General features: G+C 36.3%; 1 protein-coding gene across 5 annotated transcripts in view; it reads right to left on the reverse strand.

The window, feature by feature from the left end:
- The window catches only part of CAPS2 (calcyphosine 2), a 35,739-nt gene that overhangs the window by 4,774 nt on the left and 8,080 nt on the right, over positions 1–22,885 (reverse strand). For 4 of the 5 annotated variants that reach the window (XM_065844488.2, XM_065844469.2, XM_065844479.2 and 1 more), the window contains 10 exons: positions 19,620–19,790; positions 14,668–14,790; positions 11,123–11,190; positions 8,996–9,115; positions 7,782–7,856; positions 6,800–6,895; positions 6,599–6,692; positions 4,538–4,653; positions 1,648–1,724; positions 238–392 (listed from right to left, as the gene is read on the reverse strand). In XM_065844488.2, the coding sequence (XP_065700560.1) occupies positions 238–392; positions 1,648–1,724; positions 4,538–4,653; positions 6,599–6,692; positions 6,800–6,895; positions 7,782–7,856; positions 8,996–9,115; positions 11,123–11,190; positions 14,668–14,790; positions 19,620–19,790 (1,095 nt within the window). Of the gene's footprint in view, positions 1–237; positions 393–1,647; positions 1,725–4,537; positions 4,654–6,598; positions 6,693–6,799; positions 6,896–7,781; positions 7,857–8,995; positions 9,116–11,122; positions 11,191–14,667; positions 14,791–19,619; positions 19,791–20,605; positions 22,840–22,885 lie in introns of those variants that run through there. The other variant, XM_071799344.1, reaches the window with a different exon arrangement.

A 22,885-nucleotide genomic window follows, 5' to 3' on the forward strand; every position in this document is an offset into this window, starting at 1 on the left:
CATGGTGTAAAGGATTGCATGTTTCTAAATTTATTATATTTTTATTTTTAAGAATTTCACATAGAATTGAATGCAGAAATGCCAACATACCACAAGGAAAAAAAAAAAACCACAAAAAAACCCACAAAACCAAACAGCAACAACAAAAACACACAAAAGCTATTGAACTAAGCAAAGAAGTGATTCCATAATTTTAAGCAAGACAATATCCATGATTACAGTTTCAGCTAAACTTACCCCTTCAGGTATTTCCACATGGAATACTTTCAGAGCTTCTTTAAAGTCTGCCTGAGACAGAAAACCATTTCTGTTCTTGTCTACTTGTCGGAAATACTTTCCTAAGCCGGTTATAACCCGAACTCCTCTTTTACTTAGTGTCTCTTTGAGTATACCTGAGGATTTAGAGAAATAAAGGACACAACGTTTACCTGAAGTTGGCCACTTGCTATGGAGCTGACACGAAAGTGAAGAAAACCACAATTGCTTATGATACTGCTGGTTAAAATGACACATCCATGCATCCAGGCTCCCTTATCCTTGATCAGAGAATGTCAGTTCAAAATGAAACTATCAGTTACTCAACATTCAAGTATAAATCACATAAAGCAACATCTAAAAAAACTTATAAAGAGATCACAGAAGGAAAATAAGAATATTTTCAAATTAGTTGTATCTACAATTATAAAGTAAGATAGGGGGGAGAGTGAAATAAGGTTTTTTCCAGTGAAGTTTAAACTCATATGTATGTTAAAAGATGCCTTGAAATGTATACTTGCAACCTTCTTCCAGGCCACACCAGCAAACCTTTGATATAGTCAGATAACTGAGAAATCAATTTGTGTCTATTATGTGAGGGGAAAAATTGAATAACTAGAAGACTAAAAAATATCCCTAATTTATTATTCCAACAATTTTCTAAAAGTAAATGCCCAAGTAGATTTTAGTGACCAAAAAGTGCCTATTTTAAATAGGTTCAGCTAATGACAGTAAATAGTGGACATTCTACATGCTGGAAGCTGTTTAGTTCAACAGCTTTTGTTGGCCACAGGTTACAAAGATAATACACAGCACTGCATAAAAATCTTTCCATAATTTTAAACAAAAAGCTGTGCCTTTGTCCTAAAGAGTGTAGGTAGGAAGCTGGTAAATTTATTTACATATTCCAGAATGTACTACTCAATTATACTCACATTTTATAAGCATAGTATTAAAGACTATTAAAAAAAACCCTTATCAATGTATAGAAATAATGGCCAAAAGAAGTATCTAGCACAAGATTAACTGAAGAAATGAGATTTTGTTTGTACATTTTTCCAATAACTTTTTAAATTTAATGCCAGATTAATATAGGATCAGCATTTTTTTCAGATTATGTCAACATTGAGATTAACATTTTACTGATTACATTCACAATTATTCTGTACTGTCTCCACAATCTTTAGTCAGAGTGTTTATTTAAAGAAAGAGAGGAGACAGTATTCTTATGATTGATTTATGCTGGTATCAGATTCTAATAATATCATGATCAATATCTAACTTAAAAAAATCATTTATAGAAATAAAATGTTCATAACATCATTATTGTTCTTTGCATTGATCTGTAAAGATAAAGAAATTAAAATTAAATGGGTTCTGGTAGATACAAACCTTGAATCTTCTTGAAAACTTTGTTGTCGTCGACCACTTGCTTGGAACACTCTTGCTCAAATTCCACAGAAGCCCCTCTAAATTAATCAAAACTAGTGTTGATTGGTGAAATTACATGAAATATTACAAAAAAGCTGCAGTAAAAATACATTAAACATTATATTTAACCCTTGTAAGCACAGTATCCAATTGCTTGAGTTTGAGATGGTACACATGAAAGTCCTTGAAAAGCTGCAGATAATGCAGAAATTCCTTTCTGACAATATTCCGTTAGCAGCTTCTCTACTAGATCATTAATCATGGATAATTCCTCCTGTGCATAAAATCTCCAGAAATTTATTTCAAGACAGTCTTAATCTTCAGGTAAGGCCACTGGAAGAGTTGTTAAAGCAACTACACTTAGTTACTAATAGAAAAATAACATGACGTAGCTACAAATTTCTCTTCAGAAGAGAAATAGCAAGGGTATAGATCAAAAACTGGATCAGCATATCTTAGGTATGATCTAGGAATTATGGTTAAATTTTATGTTTCGCCTGGCAAGCAACTCCCTTCCAAGAAGGCAACTCCCCTCATGAATTATTATAAAAGTTGAGTAAAAAAATACTGTGGAAGAATCTATTGGGGGGAAAAAAAGCCTCCAATAATCAGAATAGGAAGGTGGAAGGAAAAGCACTACTCTCAACTTTGAACTGCTTGCTCACTGGTGCTTTTCCATGGAGTATTCCACCTTCTGCTCTCTGAGGCCAGACTTGCCTCTCTGCTGTCTATTAAGTCTTTTCATCACCACTTTGGGTACCCCCTGTCCTGAAGTCCCTAACAGCTTGTCTATGTCAAACCACTTAAACTGGAAAGTCAACAACAACCTACAGAGGACAGAGTACTCTCTCCAACACACATGTAAAACTAAAGATTCATGGCATGTGACAGCAGGGCAGAGCTGCTCCTGAAAACCTGCACACGACCTTCGGGACAGTACCTGAGCAGGATTCTCTGCGAGTACAGTAATGGAGGTAAGAGGACTCAATTCAAGAGTTTTGCATCAGAGAATACTGGGTTCAATAACACCCTCTTTCAGAAGAAAAAGACAGACTTCACAACTTTCTATTAGTGACTAAATTTCAAACAGAGAGAGAGAGTATGAAAAAGAAACAATCTGTTCCACCACAGGTAGCAGAAAATCAAAATTTATAACCCAGTGAGCAGGTCTTCCTTCTGGAGCCTTCAGAGATAACATTGGATCAACTCCAAATTTTTCAGGTATAAGTTTAACAACAAATGAAAGAAAAAGCTGTTTACCAGAATGATAGGCTTCTGAGATATAAAACATCTTACATAAACTATCTGAAAGTAAACTACATTGTGTTTTATTTCATGGAAAACTTGCAGAGAGGGAACAATTAGCACTAAGCATCATACAACTACAGATTTCTATAACCAATTACATTTTAATTTACTGTTTTATGTACTGTTAGCTCACTATGGCTCCTTTGCAAAGCTTTCAGTGTAAAGGGACTTTCAGTTGAGTATTACTGTAACTGAGAACAAGCTTCATGTGTCTAAACTCTTGCAGAAAGGAAAGTAAGTCAGTTAAGTTGTGCTAACAAAAGTAGTCTTTAGATCGTGAACTTAATTAATTGAGATTCTATTATTACTGTTTATAGTCAAGAAGGGATTGAAGCAGCTGATACATGAAGAGAAGCTGGGAGAGCTGGAAACGTTTAGCCTGGAGACGGTTTAAGGGACCTTATCAGTGTGGATAAATACCTGGTGGGAGGGAGTAAAGAAGACTGTGACAGGCTCTGCTCAGTGGAGCCCAGTGACAGGATCAGAGGCAACGGGCACAAATTCAAATGCAGGAGGTTCCCTCTGAACATCAGGTAACACTTTTGTACTGTGAGACTGATCAAACATCACAACAGGCTGCTCACAGAGGATGCAGAGTCTCCATCCTTGGAGATATCAAAAAACCCAACTGGATGCAGCCCTGAGTAACCTGCTGTAGTAAATCCTGCTCTGAGCAGGGGAACGGACCAGAAACCCTCTTAAGGTCCCTTTCTATGCTTCTCTAAGTTTACGAAAATTTCTACCTTGTAACATCTGCTATTGGCAAATACTACTCACCAAAATTTGAGTAATCAAACTTTTTCCAATGCTGTTCAGTAACTTCCATGTTCAGGCAACACAGAAGTGCAATAAATTTTATACCAAGATTTTATTTGTACTAAGAGTCAGTGTACTCACAATAAAGCCAGAAATCCCAGAGAAAAACACTTTATTCCCTAGACTGTTTACTTCTGTACAGATACTGAGATGAGAATATTACCTTATTACATCCTCAAAGATTAACCATCCACCTAACCATTTGAAAAAGTTCTTAGAAATTCCCATCTTTCAGACTACAGAACAACATAATATTTTGAAATAATAAGTGCAGAAATTCTTTCCCAGTGCCTGAAATCTTCAACATGTGGCAATATCTGGAATAGTGAAGGGATAGGAAGAAGAAGGAAAATTAAAATGAAAAAGAAAAAAACAGAGAGAGAAACCGCCCCCTGTCTGTGTTCTAACACTTAGATTATCATGAATGACACAAGGTTTTACATCACATAAGAAAAGTTTCAGTATACGTTTTTTACCAAAAAAAAAAGTAAATAAGACACTTCCACAATTTATTTAACTCTTATTATAAAATTACTCCTTATCATTCTACAAAGTTACTAAAACACTGAAACATCCACCCAGATCTGTTACTAATTTCTCCGAACAGCAGCCTCAACACAGATATTGTTTTTTAGCAGTATAACTAATAAGATGTTAGAAGTTCTTATTAAAAAAATATTTTTTTGCTTAAGGAAGAGAAGGTAATTTGAAAATCAGCTGCACTTACTTTAGAAAATCCATAGCTGCTTCATCAATGCTTATCACACGAAGGGTGAGAACTGGGTTCTGCTTAACACTTTCTGGAAGTTTATGATCGACACTTCGGAAAGTTAGGTTAGCTCCCTGTTGGTAAAGCATACAATGAATTAGAAATAGTTGTGTATTTTGTAAAATGCATTCTGCAAGACTTTCAAGAAGTGTGATTGTTAAAAGTTTTGGTATGAAATGATGAATATATGTAGCTGAGGTTAGTGAATCATCTTAACAGAGCATTTCCAGTACTAAATAAAAAGCTGTAGGGTCTAAGACAACACATTGTCCTCTATGTAGAGGTTTGTCTAGTAAAAGGGCCAACTGTTGCCTAATCTACAGCTGAAAAACATGGGACTATAGATTGTTGTTCCCTCAGCCAGGCTCTACTTTTCAATTTTTCTTCTCCCTTCATCCTTATGGGATCCAAAACTCACTGGATCACAAAAGAGAGTCACAGAAGGTGCCACATTGATACCACAAGAGCGGAGTTCTCTTAGACTAGAAGAAGCCCTCCACAGGTACTTTCAATAACCTAAAATTATACCTGAGATAAACACACACCTAAAAAGTAGCCTTCCCAAAGTTCAAATCATTCCTGCAATGTTTAACTATAAAGTCATTCTTTAAAATTGCTATATTTCATTAATAAACACTGAATAAAGCCTTGTTATTAGTAGTAGAGAGCTCTATTACCCAGTATGGTCTCTCCTGAGTATTACAAATTCCCCTTCCCTCCAAGTTAGGGACAGATGATACACCTCATGCATTCTGCAAAATTAGAGATGCTTTTTTGGTTTGGGATAAGAGGTAAGGGCAGAGAAAGAAAAACAGCAAACTGAAAACAAAGAATTCTGAGAAGAATAAAAAAAAAGCAGTAGCTCCAACCGTAATATGCAACTGTAATATGCAGGCTGTGGTTATAAAGCCTCCAAAACTCATGTATTAGGAAAGAGACAGAGATACTGTTATTGTGGTACAAGTGTTTCAATCATTTGGACTTTGTGAAAGATTTGTGTTTGTTAATGTCAGCACAAAAACCCAGTTTGCAGTTATGGAGATTCACAGATAGGACATCATTCCAAAGAACTATCAAACTCAGCAGCAGTACATTTTCTGGATGGCTTTAAGACACACCTTTATTCAGAACACATTTCCATCTGCAGGTTGCAAAGATACACATGACAATAAAAAAAAATAATTCAAAAAAAAGCTTCAACCTCCATACCATAAAGTCATCTATTTCACCTTGGAAACTCTTATAATTGTAGTCACATGTAAACAGTTAGGATTAGGTAGGTGATTAGACAAAACACTCAAAAAATTAATATTGTCTTTTTTGCTTTCAATACTTCATTCAAACATGATTGTTGCTCTAAATTTAAGATTTGAAGAAGGATATGAAGAACTCATTGAAAACACTCTGTACCTGAAAAATTGCTCAAGTATTTATAAACCAGGAACACTTAACTCAGTACAGAAGTAGAGCAGTATGGAAGATGCAATATGATTTGTAGTCACTCATCAGATTAGCTGGTAGATGAAGTTTGCCATTGTTTCAAAAACTCTCTCTAAACAGCTGGTGGTAAACATTTTCAAACTTCATGTTGAAACCAATTAACCTGCAATGTCCTCATGTTTAGAAAAACATATAATCGTTGCCTTGTGTCAAAAATACCAGCAGACTTTGCAAAGATCATTAATTTTTAACAAGTACTTTGGCCTACTTCATCTTTAGGACTCTTCTTTCCAAGCTGTTTGTTTTACCTTCAAAAAGGTCTACACTGTCTGCAGTCTTGTGTCCTCTAGCGGGAAAATTATAAACTACAGCTTAATCTAAACCCAAAAATGGAATATCTAAAGTGTGAAACAACCAAATAATTCAGACTCCTGAAAAATCTTTAATTCAAAAGCATTACCAAAGAGAAAGACTTCTGGTCTTCCCTGAAAACTATATCAGAGTTTTCAACTGGAATATCTAAATGTTACTTCCAAACCACCAAGAAAAATAACTTATATTCAACAGAATGCTACTTACTACATAGAAATCACTAAGATCATAAGCTTTTCCTTTCTTTTGTCCACGCTGATGTTGATAAACTCCCTTCTGAATGAAAGGCAAGGCATTTGTTCTGTGAAATAATTAAAAACCTATATTAAAACAATTAAATTTATTTAAGTATCTTAGATACAGTGGAAGATGTTTTCTAAAACCTTTTTAAAAAGTAATTTATCCTACCTATTTTTTCCAAACTGTCGAAATTCATACACAGTAAGGGATCTGTCACATGTAAAAAAAAATCCCATCAACTCTCTACAGGCATTACGACCATTTCTGGGAAGAAAATTGAAAAGCATCTTTATGGTTTTGCATCTGTATAAATCCAATTCAACCCAAACAAAAATAACATTTCTATTTTGGAATATTCATTCTATTTCAAATGTTGCATATTGTACAATCTTTGTCTTTGAAGAGGTATCCGACCATTTTCTTTAAACGGAATTCAACTTCTGGATTTGGACATGTACTTTTCTGCAATATTCTATTCCCCATAATGTTAAAAACACCTTTCAAGGCTTCATGTTTTGGTAAACCACCATAATTTTCACTCATTAACTAAAGGATTGCTTCCACCAGGACTACTGCATTCATTATAGTGTATGAATCTATGTGGCTGAATCCTCAGCTATGTCTAACAAGTAGGCAGCTCACTGCTTCAGGAAAGTGCCACCTTCTGAGCTGAAGAATATGTTCATGTCACCACTACTCAAATTCAGAACAGGTTCAAAGATGCCCTAAAAATGCAAGTTTAACACATAAGGAGCTACAAATGAGACATTAAGTCATCCTTCCCATCCACAGTGGTTGTTACCATGAGCTAAAACATGGATAATTTTTAATCAACTGAGCTGTAATGGCTAAGAGCACTATTTTACACAGCCCCTGTGGTAACTGTCCTGCACGGACCTATGGGTACGATGGTAAAGTAACATTCCTGATGTATCTTAACACCGTACAATAGGACTGTGAAGCCACCATCCATCAGCCATGTCAAAACCTGTATTATACATGTATGCATATATATATATATCCACACAGTACGTATTTCGTTCTAAACATAGGGAACAGAAATGTCCAATGCCATTAATTATTTCAAGAAGGTAAAGATCATCATTCATAAATTCATAGAACTGAAAAGTTTCACAAAATTAGCAATTACCTCGATATAATTCTACAATCAAAGCGTAGCTTGTTAGAGAGCATATTTTCAGTTAATCCTGATCTGGTCCTTATTCTGTGAAAACAATGCAGCACGTTAATGATACCTATATGCTCATAGAGAAACGTTACATAAAAATCAACTGTTTCAAAACAGCAAAAAAATATCAAATACGGTATCCTTGGCAACTGGCTGAGGAGATGATCCCTTGTAGTTGAGTTAAAAAGCAACTCAGAGTTGTAATGTGGAAGGTGTTCTGTAATTACATAATATGAGAGTACATTCGCAGAAGGCTTAGATATGAATGGGATATTTTGTTTACATACTTATATCAAGAATTAAACCTCTACCACTTATCTCACACCCACCAATCAATGTGTTTTCTTGTGAAAATACCCAATATAGGGCTTCTTTACCCACCTAGATATTTCATGTTGGCCCATATTACTAGTTCCAGAAATAAAGATTTGTCCCTGTGGTATGTGTAAGAGATCGAGACTGGTTTTGTTGCCCCTTTTTTTTTGTAATACAAAGAAGAAATTTGTTGAGAAAGACTTTAGAGAAGGATGTTAAAATGCACAAAGCAGAGATGTTTGTCTGCATGTTGAGAAAGAATAACAGAACAAAACTCAGACCTGCAGATTCATTTCATTCTATAGATCACAGCATTTTCTCAGTTTTTTTAAGCCCTTGGAGTTACTACTTCAACGCTAACAGGCCAGGAATTACATTTAAACACTAATGTGGTTAATTATTGCAACAGAAATCAAAACATGAAAGAAAAGTATGATTATATTGTGAAGATCTACATTAGCATTTACAGATGCATCTTTATGCAATTTTATGCACCTCAGGACAGGAATCTCTAAAAGCATATGACAAGATTGCAAGAATTCAATAGCTCAGTAAAGGCTGGTAAAACCCTGTGATGAACAATATCAATATAAGCTCAAGAATGTTCTCCCAGGTTTTATAAACTCTATGAATCAATCATTATACACAGAGATCCACATAAAAAGGTCCCACTGGGCAATTATAAGCATTGTGAGGCTACATGAAGCTGGTGGAAGATTCAAGCCACAAATAAAACATCTGGAAAGGCAAACGGGCCCAAAATAATAAAACGGACATTGCAGGGCCCAAAATAATAAAAAATACAGCAGAAAATGTATTTCTGAAAAAAAAAAAAAAAAAGACCACTAGAGAAAACTTACTTCGTTTCATGCAGAGTTCTTTTTCTAAAACGCATTGGTGCTGTCCCAAGCCCCAGAAGCCCATGAGCTTCCTTGTAAACATCATCACGCATGGATTGCTCTGGGTCACTTATAACAGCTCTGGCCAGAAAGAGCAGGGAGAAGCCCTCTGATTGTTAGTATGTTTGAATTTCAAATCTTACATATTCTTACTCAGGAAAGAAAACACTCAAGAATAACACAACAATAAAATCTTGGAGTTATCCATTAAGCTTACATAAAACTGTGGGCTTATTTTTTTTGTTTTTAAAAATCCTGAAGTCAACTACTCAAAATCAAATACATGCAAAAATATTCCAGCAGTGCACTACTATGTAGTAACTTTATATATACATATGTATTATTCAAAGTATATTTGATATATCTATATACATTATATATAGATATAGATGCTATATCTATATATCAAATAAATCTTCAGAAATAGTTTGGCATGGCTAATATAGTTTTATTAACTTGCTCTCTAAACTACGCAGATCCATCTTTGCACACATCTGTTACATCGACTGACCTGTAAAATGGGCTCTACTAAAACAAACAAACAAACAAACAAAAAAAACCACATCAAAACACCTTTGTGTTTCCTTTAATAGATTTTTTTCATGCAACAGTTTTGAACTAATCTTCCCCAATTAATATCCTGCTCTCTGATACCAATTTGTTTGGCAGTACTGGCACAGATATATTTGGAACATAAAAAGAGAGATTTTTTTTTTAATTAGAAGTTCATCCTGATGCAGCTGCAGCACTACTGAATATTGTTTTGACATTGTCAACAGAAGGGTACAGTTGGAGAAGGAATACATGGAAAAAATAAGGCAAAGTAGCTGAAGGACGTTAAGCACAGAGTAAGCATCCATAATTCAAGATGCACAAACCTGTATGTTTAATTCAACATCAGTAGGATTCAAACACTTCAACACAACCAGCACATTTTTAAGATAATTTCTGTAATCACCTGCCTTACTTACACTTTTGTAGAGGTAAGACATGGGACAAGTATCTCTTTGAAAAATGGGGATTTCTGCACTGAACACTCCGTATTTTTAATCCTGCTACAATGACACTTGGAATTTAACATTGTGTTTCAGTACAATCTTATTTCCTTCATGCAATTTTCCTGATATCTTTTAAACAGTATGTAAATGCATTAATAGACTTCAACAATATAGGTCATTTAAACTGAAGCTGGAACAGAAACCAAGAAGAAATAAAATGATGAAGTGTAATAACATTTCACCCTCAAAGTCTTAAGATCTGATGGGCTATAATGTGAGTAGAGACGACTGCAGAGATTATAAACTAAGTAGAGAATACAACATACTGTAGAGCTACTCACAGATGTTTAGCAAGCATAAGGTAACATGAAACTATATTAAACCAGGTTACACCATCCTATGCTGCCATAACCAGACAACTGGTTAAAAATGAGAAAAATTATACATGAGTAATAATAAGGAAAAATGTTTTTACTATACTGATCTCTACCTGTAAGTTACTTTTGTTCCCCCTTAACATAAAAAGGGATCTTTCTACATAGAAGCAATGCCTTCTCAGAGCTAAAGAGACAGAAATGAAGTTAGAAGAGCCTTCCTGTACAACCTTGATCAACTTGATTCATCACTGTGCCTTTTTTTCCTACCTGTCCTTTACTCCAGAGGGATGCTGTGTCAATATTAATAAAGGAATATTAATAAAACTAAGAATCTCAGAAAATAAAATAAATACTGAAGAAGTGTAATTTGTAACACCAGATATCCATATACTTTGCTGAAGTGCAAGAGGGTTATTTCTGAGAGCTAGTGCTATTGGAAAGCCCTGAAATTAGGTCCAAGTATAAAATTCAAAATTATTCTCAGAAAAAAAAAAAAAAATTACCTTACACCTAGCACTTTAAACTGATCTTTCAATTTAAATTAAAAAGATTTTTCATTTAAAAATGTTTTGCAAATAATAACACCACATAAGACTGCACAAGACTTGGAATGAGATGATCCAAAACATAACCTAGGCAAGAAAAGCCACACACTCGCAGATCTGAATTCTTCTGTAGGGAAAACTGAAATTTTACATTATAAATCCATTTACCTGGATAACTGATCCACCATCACTTGTTCTACTACAGCCTGTTTTCTCCTCTCTGCAGCAACATCCTCCTGCAATGAAAAACTGACTCAGAGCAAATTAAATATATAACACCTGACAGTTCAAATAATAAATTGTCCCTTAAGACAACACTCAGAGGTCACTATCTTACCTATGTCACAATTAATCTTTTTTTTTCTCCATCTTTTTGAAGAGAGTTCTGTTTGCATAACAAATAGACAAATAGTATACTCTGCTACACACTCAAATTGTCTATGCATATTAGTTGTCAATAAATATGAGAATTCTAGTATTTCTGTTGACAGAGAGCATCCTTATCTCTGCATTGTTTCCAATAAATTCTGTAAGTATGATGAAGCCTGAGGAAACTCACACTATTTCAGGTTTCATGGCTGACACAGATTCCAACTCAGAGAATGAAACTTTACCTCCAGCAGTATTTAGTCAAAAAAATTATTTTAAGACTTAGTCTCAACGCACAATTATTATCTGCTGCATGCCACAATAATTTTCTGCTGAGACAGACCAATCTGAGAAACCCTTCAGGAAAGATCATCCTAAGGGGGAAAGGGATTTAAGATGATCTTATTATTCTTTTTATGAAAATAACTCTGAACTATAACTTTGTGCCATTCACTGTAAAGTGCTCAGGTGTTGACCATCATTTGTTTCCTAGAAAGAGAAACCAAAGCACAAGAAGATGTCCCAGGACAACCTGGAGGCCACTGGCAACAACCAGGCCCCAGCACCTCTTTTTGTTTTATCTTCCAGATTTCTGAACTTTTTCACTGCACTGAAAATTGTCTTTTTTTCCCCAAAAAATAACCTTTATATATGAGAAAACACAGATTATTGTTACTGAGGGGGTTTATGCAACCTTTTTGATAACTCTGTATGTATTCTAAAACTGAAGAATTAAGATATTTTTCTGATTGGTTATTTTTCCCACACAATTCTTGTGTGCAAACCAAATTCTAGATAGATCAAGATTTCCCATGGCTGAAGAAGAATCGAAAGTTGTTCCCAGACACCAGGTAACTGTAAGGGATAATCCCTAATTCCACAGAGATGTTATGGGTGTAATTCATAACCTTCAAGTAAACAGTGATTGGCACTAGCCAAAAAAAAAATCAATCAGACAAACAACAACAAAATAAAAACACCGCACAAAACAAACCACACAAACAAATAATGTAACAGCAGACTAGTTGGTGTTTATTCCAAATGAATTTTAAGCCTTAAAAGATTTCTGAATTACAGGAGAGACAGGGCTTTTTAGTTTGCTCTCATGTTTCATTTTTTGCCTATCAGAACTACAGATGCTTTATTCCGAATTACTGAATTTTTGCCCATTAACCATCACAATAGATGTATCAAAAAGCGTTATGTAAAGGAGGACATACTGATAATACAGAGCAGTGTTTGTTAAAACACAAAATATCCCATGGATCCTGTCATACAGCGCCAAACTAGCTAGCATGCTGCAAAGAACCTGACTGTAAAAAAAAAAAAAAAAGAAAAAAAAAAGTTAAACCTTGAATTTGAGTTGAATACTAGGTCACTAAATTTATTCTTCCATGGAACATCTTCCATTCATTCAGCTCTTAGACAAAAGCTTTACTATGAATTTACAAAATTCCTGATGCAAACATTGAACTTGCAGCAGCTCTCACTACTTAAGAAGTAGTAACTTTGTTTACAAAATACGATTATTCAGAGAAAACTAATCTTTTTTCCAAAAACCCTTATTTTATTAGATACAGCATCTATTGGCAATCGCGCATGTACTATAACCTGTCTTGAATAAGGGAACTTTCATTCCAGACTATAGAAAAATAAAGAGATATTCTGTTTGAACATTAGAGTTTTTTGTAGTGATTACAATAAAAGAAAATTTTAACATTGTGTATTCTTAAGCAAATTTTTAAAATGCCTTAAAATCAAATGCCTGCAATTGAGGCAATGTATGCCAAATGGAATAAATATGTATGTAGTTACTACTTCTGATTTCTTTGCAACAGCTTATTTCTTTTAGCATTATGTAGTTACTCTAATGATACTTCAAAACTTTTTCCATTGTCTTCACCCTATAATATAGATTTTTAAACTTATCCTAAAAATAACAAACAGAAAATTCTTCAAGTTCTTCACAAAATATGTTCTTAAAAGATTTTCTTATCATGAAAATGAATAGTGACCTCAGTAGTACAACATCCATATTCACTTTGACAAGACTAGAAATCAAATAAATGTTTGCAATAATGCAAAAATCAGTGCAGTGATGAGCAAACAAAATTAATTAAAATTATTGTTTACTTTTACAATCTCATAAAATTTATCATGGCTTAGTATTCCATGAGAAAGATAGATTGCTAACTCTGCTCAACCATACCTTCAAAAATCAGTTTTCCAAGCAATCATTCTGTATGTGCAAATCCTTAACCATGCAATAGCCAATCTCAAGGTTCTCCATAATTGTAAATAATCTTAAATTCAAGGCTTAGCCTTAGATGTGCAAGACTTCTATTGTTCAGTCCTAACAAGAGTAAAAATCATGTCTATTTAAGAAATTTAAGAATCATATTGGGTACGTCCATATAAGGGAAGTGAGGCCATACTTTTTTCCAGTTTTCAGGTTTCCCTCCTTCCCAAGATCAATAGGGATGAATGGAATCTGGAAAAGATCTCACAGAGGATCAGAGTCAAAGCAACTGAAAGGAGAGGCTAAGGGAGCTTGGGTTTGTTTAGTTTGCAGAAGTAGCAGCTACGGGGCATTCTGAAAACATCCTACAGCCAAAGGGAAGTTACAAAAAAAACAGAACCAAAATTTTTTTTGACAGTGGCCAACAGTATAACAGGAGGCCAAGGTTACAACCTGAGCCTTGGGAGGCTTGGTATGGGTAGTAGGAAGAACTTCTTCACAAGGAGAGTAGTATATCACAGGAAGATGTTGCCTAGAGATACTGTAGAAGCTTCATTCTTGGAGCTTGAAGACTCAGTCAAACACAGGGCTGACCTGATCTAATACCAGCATCAGAGCCCATGCAGCTTACAAAGCCAGTTCTCATCACATGCTCCATTTCAGGAGATAACGAGGGAAACCAGCCTGTTTAGTCTAGAAATGAGTAAGGAAGAGCTGACGGAACCATAGAATCCATGGATCATAGAACACAGGCTCAGGTACAAGCTAGAAACCAGAGGATATGCAACACTATACTCAGGTTCACTCAACTCACTCGGTTAATCTTAGTTTTATGCATATATTTCTGTTTATTATTCATAATTTACATTCTCATTTCTATACATTACTATATAAAACACAAGCATCACAAATAAGATTAAAAAAAATGCTCGCTGGATTGCTCAGTTCAGCTTGCATGGAAACAAACATTTAAACTCCCATGATTCCAATGGGTGCAATTAAATACTATAACCAAATCACTGAAGGCCTAACTTCTGTTGAACATCTGGGAAGCCATTCTGCAAGTCTAGACAGTTAACAGCATAGTACCAGCCAAAATACTTACAGCTTCTGATTTCCTTATGTTGTGCTGCATATTATGGGGCTTGCTTGTGTAGCACTGTTGCAGGAGAGCTTTCTCATCAAGAGCTGTAAGATCATCATTATGTCCATCTTCAAGCTGGGCACCCTATTATTTTCATAAATCAAATTTAATTAATCATAAGAAAAACAAAAAAAACTGCACACATTTTCCTCAATGATTTACTTAAAAGTATTTTTCTTTCTTCTTTATTTTAAAGTATCTACTTCTATTAATACTTCATGCTGTTTAGAAAAGTAAAGTATTTTTTAAGCCTAGCTTTCAACAGAAACTGAACTTAAAAACCTTGCTATCTTGTATTTCCTTGTAACTTGAATACTTACCAGCTTCCAACCATATTGAAATAAAATCTCAAAAGTACTATGTTCCTACAAGCTTTGTGAAATATCATCACTAAGTCAGAGAAGGCAGACTATTAGTACCTCTCTGAAGAAGACAAGAGCTCATCAGTTCTTCGTTCTGCTGAAAAACAGCCAAGAGAAAGCAGCGGATTTGCCATTATGCATATAGCTCAAATTTCACCATTGCAGAGATGCTGCTCTTGACCAGCAAATAAGTTAAGTACAGTCTAGACAGGGAAAAGCCAAAGCATACTGTTGAACTGGGTCTAACAGACTTGTAAATCAGTCTGAGAGCATTACAGAAACATCTCCTACATGGAGGATATGAAGAAAACTGACAAAGAGGACTATGTTTACAAAAGTCAGGAAAGAAGGACCATAGGAAAAAAAACCAAGAGTATGTTTTCTTAGCTATGCTCCTCTAGGGGCAGCTTCTTTTCAGAGAAGAAAAGCTATTGCATATTCCACTAATCAGATAAAATAATAAGTATCTTGAAATCTAAAGAGTTTTTGATGTATTAATTTTATCAGGTAGTGACACTATCTGACACAGAAAATTGTTCTACTGGACATTATATAAAGATCTCTCCTAAGAACTGACACACATGGCTTCTAATACTTAGCAAGTAACGTTTTGGAACTCAAAATCACCAGAATAAGCCAGTCCTGCTTTTTCTCTCCCAGTATACTCTTGCCACCTATCTCTTCAGTTTCAGATTAATTTGGCTGCTCCTGTAAATACCCTTTTGATGGCCTTGCAGTACTGCACACAAAGGAGTCAGTTCTTGGAAAACAAAATGACATGATGGAGTCAGACTGGTCTATAAGGGCAGAATCATAAAAAAAACCCACAAAAGTAACACAACAACAAATCTCCAGAACTGACATCACACATAAGCTTTACAAAATAACAGAATTATTTTTTCACTCAACTCTTTTCCTCACAGAATGTTTTCGTAAAAGTACTTGCAGATTCTCCAAGTTTTATCTGAACACTAGAAGTGTGACTATAAGAGAACAAAGTCCCTTTAAAACTACCAATACGTTTAAAACAATAAATATGTGAAACATAATCTTTGACTTATGTAAGCCTTTCCCTTTTCATTCTACTGAACATTAAGCAAGTAAAATCTGTAATCTCATTGTTATTCATCACAAACCTTTCCTCTGAAAAGCAATGAGCACAATATGTTCCGTCAACATCTGCATACTTAACTTTTCATTAAGATTCTTAAATGGTCACCTACCCTCAGCACAGTCTGGCATTCAACCAGACCTCACAGCTGTTGCTTACTTTTTTTTCCTGTTCTCTTACACCTAAAACAAAGTATTCTGCTCTGGGCAGCCAGCCTTCTCCACTATCTCTTCCAGAACAAAAGGAAAATTGCTTTTTTTCACCCCTGTGTTTTCCAGTTTCTCTCCACTGATCTTCCCTTGTTTGCATCTTAGTTTTAATTTAAAAACACAGAAGAAACTTGGCGAAATTAATGGAGCTTGCAGTCCAACTTTGAAGCCCAATTGTACTGGATCTCACACAACGTCAAAGAAAGAAGTTCAGATAACATCTTTCATTATTTTAACCCCATATTCCCTTCCATTTTCAGTGTTAGTAGTTCTCTAAGGTACAGATTACATCTTTCGCTTCTTTTTTAAGTCCTATATACAGCCATAATTGAATAGAATAATAATTAATATACTTCTATATTTAAAAAATAAAAGAGCTTGAATGCATTTTTATATTTGGAAATAACATTTTACCAAGATCTTCCCGCTGTCTCTCATATTATTAGGCTGCAAACTCTTCCCTATCAAATATGCTATCAACCTTCCCTATCAATCGGGGAGACTATTGATGAAGTCTAGTTACTCCAGCTACACGAAGCATCACATTCACAGGCTCTTGTCCTGATAGGGAATTCCAACCACCCCAACACCTGCTGGCAAAGTAGCACGGCAAGCTGTAGGTAATCCAAGAGACTCCTCGAGTACATTGAGGATAAATACTTAAGTCAGGTAATAGACAGCCCTGCCAGAGGAGATGCGATACTGGACCTGATGGTCACCAGTGTAAGAGAACTAATTGGTGATGTCAAGATTGGAGGCAGCCTGGGCTGCAGTGGTCACACGCTCCTGGAGCTCACAATCCTGATGGGTGTGGGACAGGCAAAGAGTGAAGTCAGGACCCTGAATTTTAGGAAAGCTGGCTTCCAGCTCTTCAAGAGTTAGTCAACAGGACCCCCTGGGAAACTGCCCTCAGGCACAAAGGAACAGAACAGAACTGGCAGATCTTTAAGGAAGCTTTTGATTGAGCACAAGAGCTCTCAACCCCCAGGTGTAAGAAATCGGGTAAGCAGGGCAAGAGGCCAGCATGGTTGAGTCAAGACCTGCTGGTCAAACTAAGGGCAAGAAGAAAATGCACAGGCAGCCGAAGCAGCGACAGGGATCCTGGGAAGCATACAGAGACACTGCCCAGTCGTGCAGAGATGAAGTCAGGAAAGCCAAGAAACAGCTGAAGCTGAACTTGGCAAGGGACACAAAGAATAAGAAGGGCTTCTACAGGTATGTAAACCACAAAAGGAAGGTCAAAGGACATGTGCACCCCCCCACCCCTCCCCAATGAGCAAGACTGGTAAACTGCTAACAGATGAGGAGAAGGCTGAGGCACTCAACAGCTTCTTTGCCTCATCTTCACAGGCAAGCTGTCTTCCCACACTTCTCAAATGGAAAATGAACTGCAAGACAGGGACTGGGGGAAGCAAAGTCCCTCCCACTGTGAGGATCTGGCTCATGACGACTTACAGAACCTGAACATCCTTAAGTCTATGGGACCTGATGAGATGCATCCCAGAGTCCTGAGACAATTGGCTGATGTAGTTGCCAAGCCACTATCTGTGATATGTGAGAAGTCAGCTGAAGCTCCCGGTGACTGGAAAAAGGGAAACATCACACCCATTGTTTAAAAGGGTAGAAAGGAGAACCTCAGGAACCACCAACTTATCAGCCTCGCCTCTGTGCCTAGGAATATCATGGAGCAGTTCCTCCTAGAAGCTGTGCTAAGGCACATGGAAGACAGGGAGATGATTCAGGACAGCCAACATGGCTTCACCAAGAGCAAGTCCTGCCTGACCAACCTAGTGGCCTTCTACAGTGGAGTAACTATGTCAGTGGACATAGGAAGGGCTACAGATGTTGTCTATCTGGACTTCTGTAAAGCCTTTGACACTGCCCCCCACAACATCCTTCTCTCTAAATTGGAGAGGCATGGATTTGATGGGTGGACGGTTCAGTGGATGAGGAATTGGCTGAATGGTCACATCCATAGAGTAGTGGTCAATGACAGAATATCTGGATGGACACTGGTAACAAGTGGTGTCCCTAATGGGTCCACATTGGGACCCAGTACTGTTTAATGTCTTCATTGATGACACAGACAGTGGGATCATGTGCACCCTCAGCAAGTTTGCAGATGACACCAAGCTGAGTGGTGCAGTTGACACACCTGAGAGACAGGATGCCATCCAGAGGGACCTGGACAAGCTCGAGAAGCGGGCCCATGTAAACCTCATGAGTTTCAACAAGGCCAAGTGCAAGGTCCTGCAGCTCAGCTGGGGCAACCCCCAGGATCAACACAGGCTGGGGGATGAAGGGATTGAGAGCAGTCCTGTGGAGGAGGACTTAGGGGTACTGGTGGATGAGAGACTGGACATGAGTTGGCAATCTGCGCTTGCAGCTGAGAAGGCCAACCGTATCTTGGGCTGCATCAAAAGGAGCGCAGCCAGCAGGTCAAGGGAAGTGATTCTGCCCCTCTACTCTGCTCTGGTGAGACCCCACCTGAAGTCCTGAATCCAGCTCTGCAGACCTCAGTACAGGAAAGACATGGACCTGCCGGAGAGGGGCCAGAGGAGACGACAGAAATGATCAGAGGGCTGGAACAGCTCTGCTGTGAGGACAGGCTGAGAGAGTTGGGGTTGTTCAGCCTGGAGAAGAGAAGGCTTCAGGGAGACCTTATTAAGGCCTTTCAGTACTTAAAAAGAGGCCTATGAGAAAGATGGGGACAGACTTTTTAGCAGGGCTTGTTGCGAAAAAACAAGGAATGATGATTTTAAACTAAAAAGAGAGGAGATTCAGGCCAGACATGAGGAAGACACTTATTTACAGTGAGGGTGGTAGAATTCCAGCACAGGTTGCCCAGAGAGGTGGTAGATACCCCATCCCTGGAAACATTCAAGGCCAGGCTGGACAGAGTAACCTGATCTAGTTGAAGATGCCCCTGATCATTGCAGAGGCTTGGACTAGATGACCTTTGAAGGTCCCTTCCAACCCAAACTATTCTATGATTCTATGCTATTCTTCATGCTCAGGATAGAGATGCATTTTGAGGGAAAAAGTTACGTATCTTACCATAGAATACAAGCACACTCAGAGGACCTCAGTTTTTCATTCTGAAACAACTGAAACAAGCTTCCTGTATTTTATTTTCTACTCATAATTAGACCTAAATCACACATTTTTATTTATGATAAAAACATGCATACATTTGCTATTTAAAAATGCAATTACTTATTTGCCAACTACCTTTATTGAAGCTTCTGGACACCGGAGGTGTTTTTTCTTTTCTGCAATTCTCTGAGAATACTGCTTATATTCTTCCTTCATATCTGCTTCATACTGACGATACTTCAGCTTATATTTGTCTGTCGGGGATCGCAGATTTTCTGGTATTGTCTTCTGCTCCAAAACAGAATGCTAAAGCAAAGAATAATCAATATAAAAGCCTCTGGTTGATCTATTGAATGAGAGCAGAATTATTATAATTCCCATCCAGTGTAACTTCTGAAACTTCTTTACACTATGCTTCACATTAATAATGCAAATATGACTGTATATTCAGACTTAATTTTCACTGAGTCCTTAGTATGCTGCCATCTTTTAATCTAAGAAGTACACAGCCAAATGGTTTTACATCTCTTTTAAGGAGAGAAGCCAAGAAACAGTGGTTCTGTCCTATAAGATGGAAATTCTGACATTTTATTTTGGATGGCTGAAAATTGGCTGATGGATTTTTTTCAATCAGAAGTTCTAATATTCATGGATGGCAGATGAGTATTAGTACTGGGACTTCCTTCCCTAGAATAGTATCAGCTGAAAAGGCTGTGAAGCCACCTAAGTACCTTCCTAACTTCACGTCCCTTTCATTGCTCTACACAATGGAGGCTGGATCAGCAGACACAGCAGCAATGACATAAAACCAAGACTCCATTCTTCTCTCTCTCCCTGAATAACTAACACCTTCAATGTTTAAGTGATATTCCCTCAATGCTAACTAAAGTAAGATCGCTTTATCTGTCACCTCTACTTGACACACCCTGTCTTTCAACAATAGTGTAACAGTCTCATTCCAGAAAACCAGTTCTCAAAACCCCAAAATATTTATGTTCTTGAAAGGGCAGCTTTATCATGCAAAAGAGGATCCACATCCCTTCACTGGTTCATTCCTGAATGACAGAGATTGTATTTAAATTATTCTTCCAAAGTGACCTATTTCGGCAAGATTTACTTACACAGTGTGTTACTGAAGAAGCTGGAATATGTCTTTCTAGAGGAATGTTCAGTCAGGACCCCAGAAGCAAGCAATGCAGAAATAAAGGCCACTCAGAGGAATACATTAAAATATATTAAAACTGTTTCAAAATCTTCTCCACAAAAAGATGGGGGGAAAAAAATTCAGGCAAAAGGAGAGAGAGGGAGAGCAAAAGAGGGTAAGTGAACGGAAGATATAATCCTGCACATTCAGCACTTCAGTATTCAAGACATAATGAAGACAGAAAGGTAGTAACACGATAGAAAGGAAAGCAGAGAAGAGAGAAAGACCCTGACAAACAGACAGACACACCAACCTTTCATTAGCTTTCCTGCAGCCAGACAGAACTATACGTAAGAATGTTATATTTCAACAAAATGGTAAAGCAAGTGATGAAATTGTAGGCAGAGACCTAAAAAGAGTATAGCAACTCAAGTACAGTTGCAGTGCATGCTTACAATGCAATGCAGAGGAAAATAACCTTTCCTCAGTTACATGGTCACAGTTGCATCTTAAGACATGCATAAATACCTATGTTGAGCACATAGACATTCTGAGAATATATTCTTAGCCCACTGCTTAAAAGAAAAATAACACTTAGCCATTTCAGTTTTTATTTAAATCCCCATTTTTTCCAAGTTGATAAACCATTTGGTTATATAGGGAAACATAAAATTATGATCTTGGCAGATTCTTCTTGAGCTCCAGCCAATTTGGAGTCCTGCCACACAAGTTGCTATATTATTTGTTTCAAGGGGCACAGGTTATGTACAAATTAATAATTGTTTTGGGGTTTTTTTCTAGCTGCATTTCTGTTTTAAAACACACTCAGAGTACTTCTTAGGTTTACATAAGTTAAATATTTTTGAAAGAATGGATTTTTAAACAGCATATTTTCTAATTCTTCCAAAAAGAGATAACACTGATAAGTTAGGATATTTCCTGCACCCTAACCAAATAAAAATGTACTAGTAAGATATTTACCATTATTATGTACGGTGCACAATTATGAAAGAAAATAATTGTGTAGGTAGCATTCCTGAATTAGTTTAAAGCTCTAGATATCTAATCTCTCAAATACATAGAGACTACAAACAGAAGACTTTTGTTCGCAGTGCTTCAGCATTTTCCCTTTAATTATCACATTTTAAACACTCAAACTACTGATGGAATGACAGCACATTTAAAATAGTCTCTCCATTAAGCTAGTTCCTGTCACACAAAATAAGTTAAAACACTACATTTTCAGATCATACACTATACCACTCTACTACTGAGTTGCTAATGTTATTTATTTTGTCAGTGTATGTTTTTTCAGCTACTTTACCTCTATTTTCCTCTGACAAGATTTTATAGATACCTTTTCAAACTAAAGGAAAAGAGAAATTAAATATGTACCAACGATCAAATAAAAATGGTCACATTCACTTTTTCAAATTTAATTCAGATATAAGAATTCAAAGGAAATGCTTTCTTACATTCACAGAATAATTTAAATAACTGAGTAATTAAATTCATTCTTAAACTTATTATAGAGGATATAGATCTTTAACAGTGTTGTACTGTAATATAAACCAGAAGGTTGGCATCTGGACTAGTGATTTTCCTTATAAATCATCTAGGATCAGTGATGATCAAGTTTCTTAAGTCATACAGGGAAAAAAACAGCTGATATGTGATCAAGAAATTTTACAATAGAAGTGCTCTGACAAATTGAACCTAATTCTGAAGTTAACATCACAGTTCTGTTTTAAAGACAAGAGACTTAATAAAACTCTATGAAATGGTTTCATGTAACTCCAAAAGTCTCCTTTTCACAAAGAGTAACTGTTTTTCCACACAAATAATACTTACTGTTTGTAAATTTATGTTTTTTATCGAGATGCTTACTGGCTACTATTGATCTTATCTTTATTATTACTCTAAGTTCCATTTTGTTTACAAAGCTAAATCAAAATCACACACTACCTCAGAAGTATTACATTCTTCAGTTGCTTTGACAAATTGCTGATAAAGCTAGCTATTAATATACCTCCTCAAAAACCAAGTATGATGAAATAGATGAGTGTATCAACCAACAAAAAAGAGCTAAGGTACTTAAGAAAATAGGATTTTTAAAATATTCTAGAGGTTTCTCAGTAAAAAGTACTTTGATCAAAATATTCTGGACCAATAGAACTTTGAGATATGAGTTTAACCAAAAGAAACAAAGAGGATTTGTATAATAATGCTAAGTGCGGTTTTCTAAATTACTGCTAAA

This window comes from Patagioenas fasciata, chromosome 1 (genome assembly GCF_037038585.1).
Source record: "Patagioenas fasciata isolate bPatFas1 chromosome 1, bPatFas1.hap1, whole genome shotgun sequence".
Classification (NCBI taxonomy): Eukaryota; Metazoa; Chordata; class Aves; order Columbiformes; family Columbidae; genus Patagioenas; species Patagioenas fasciata.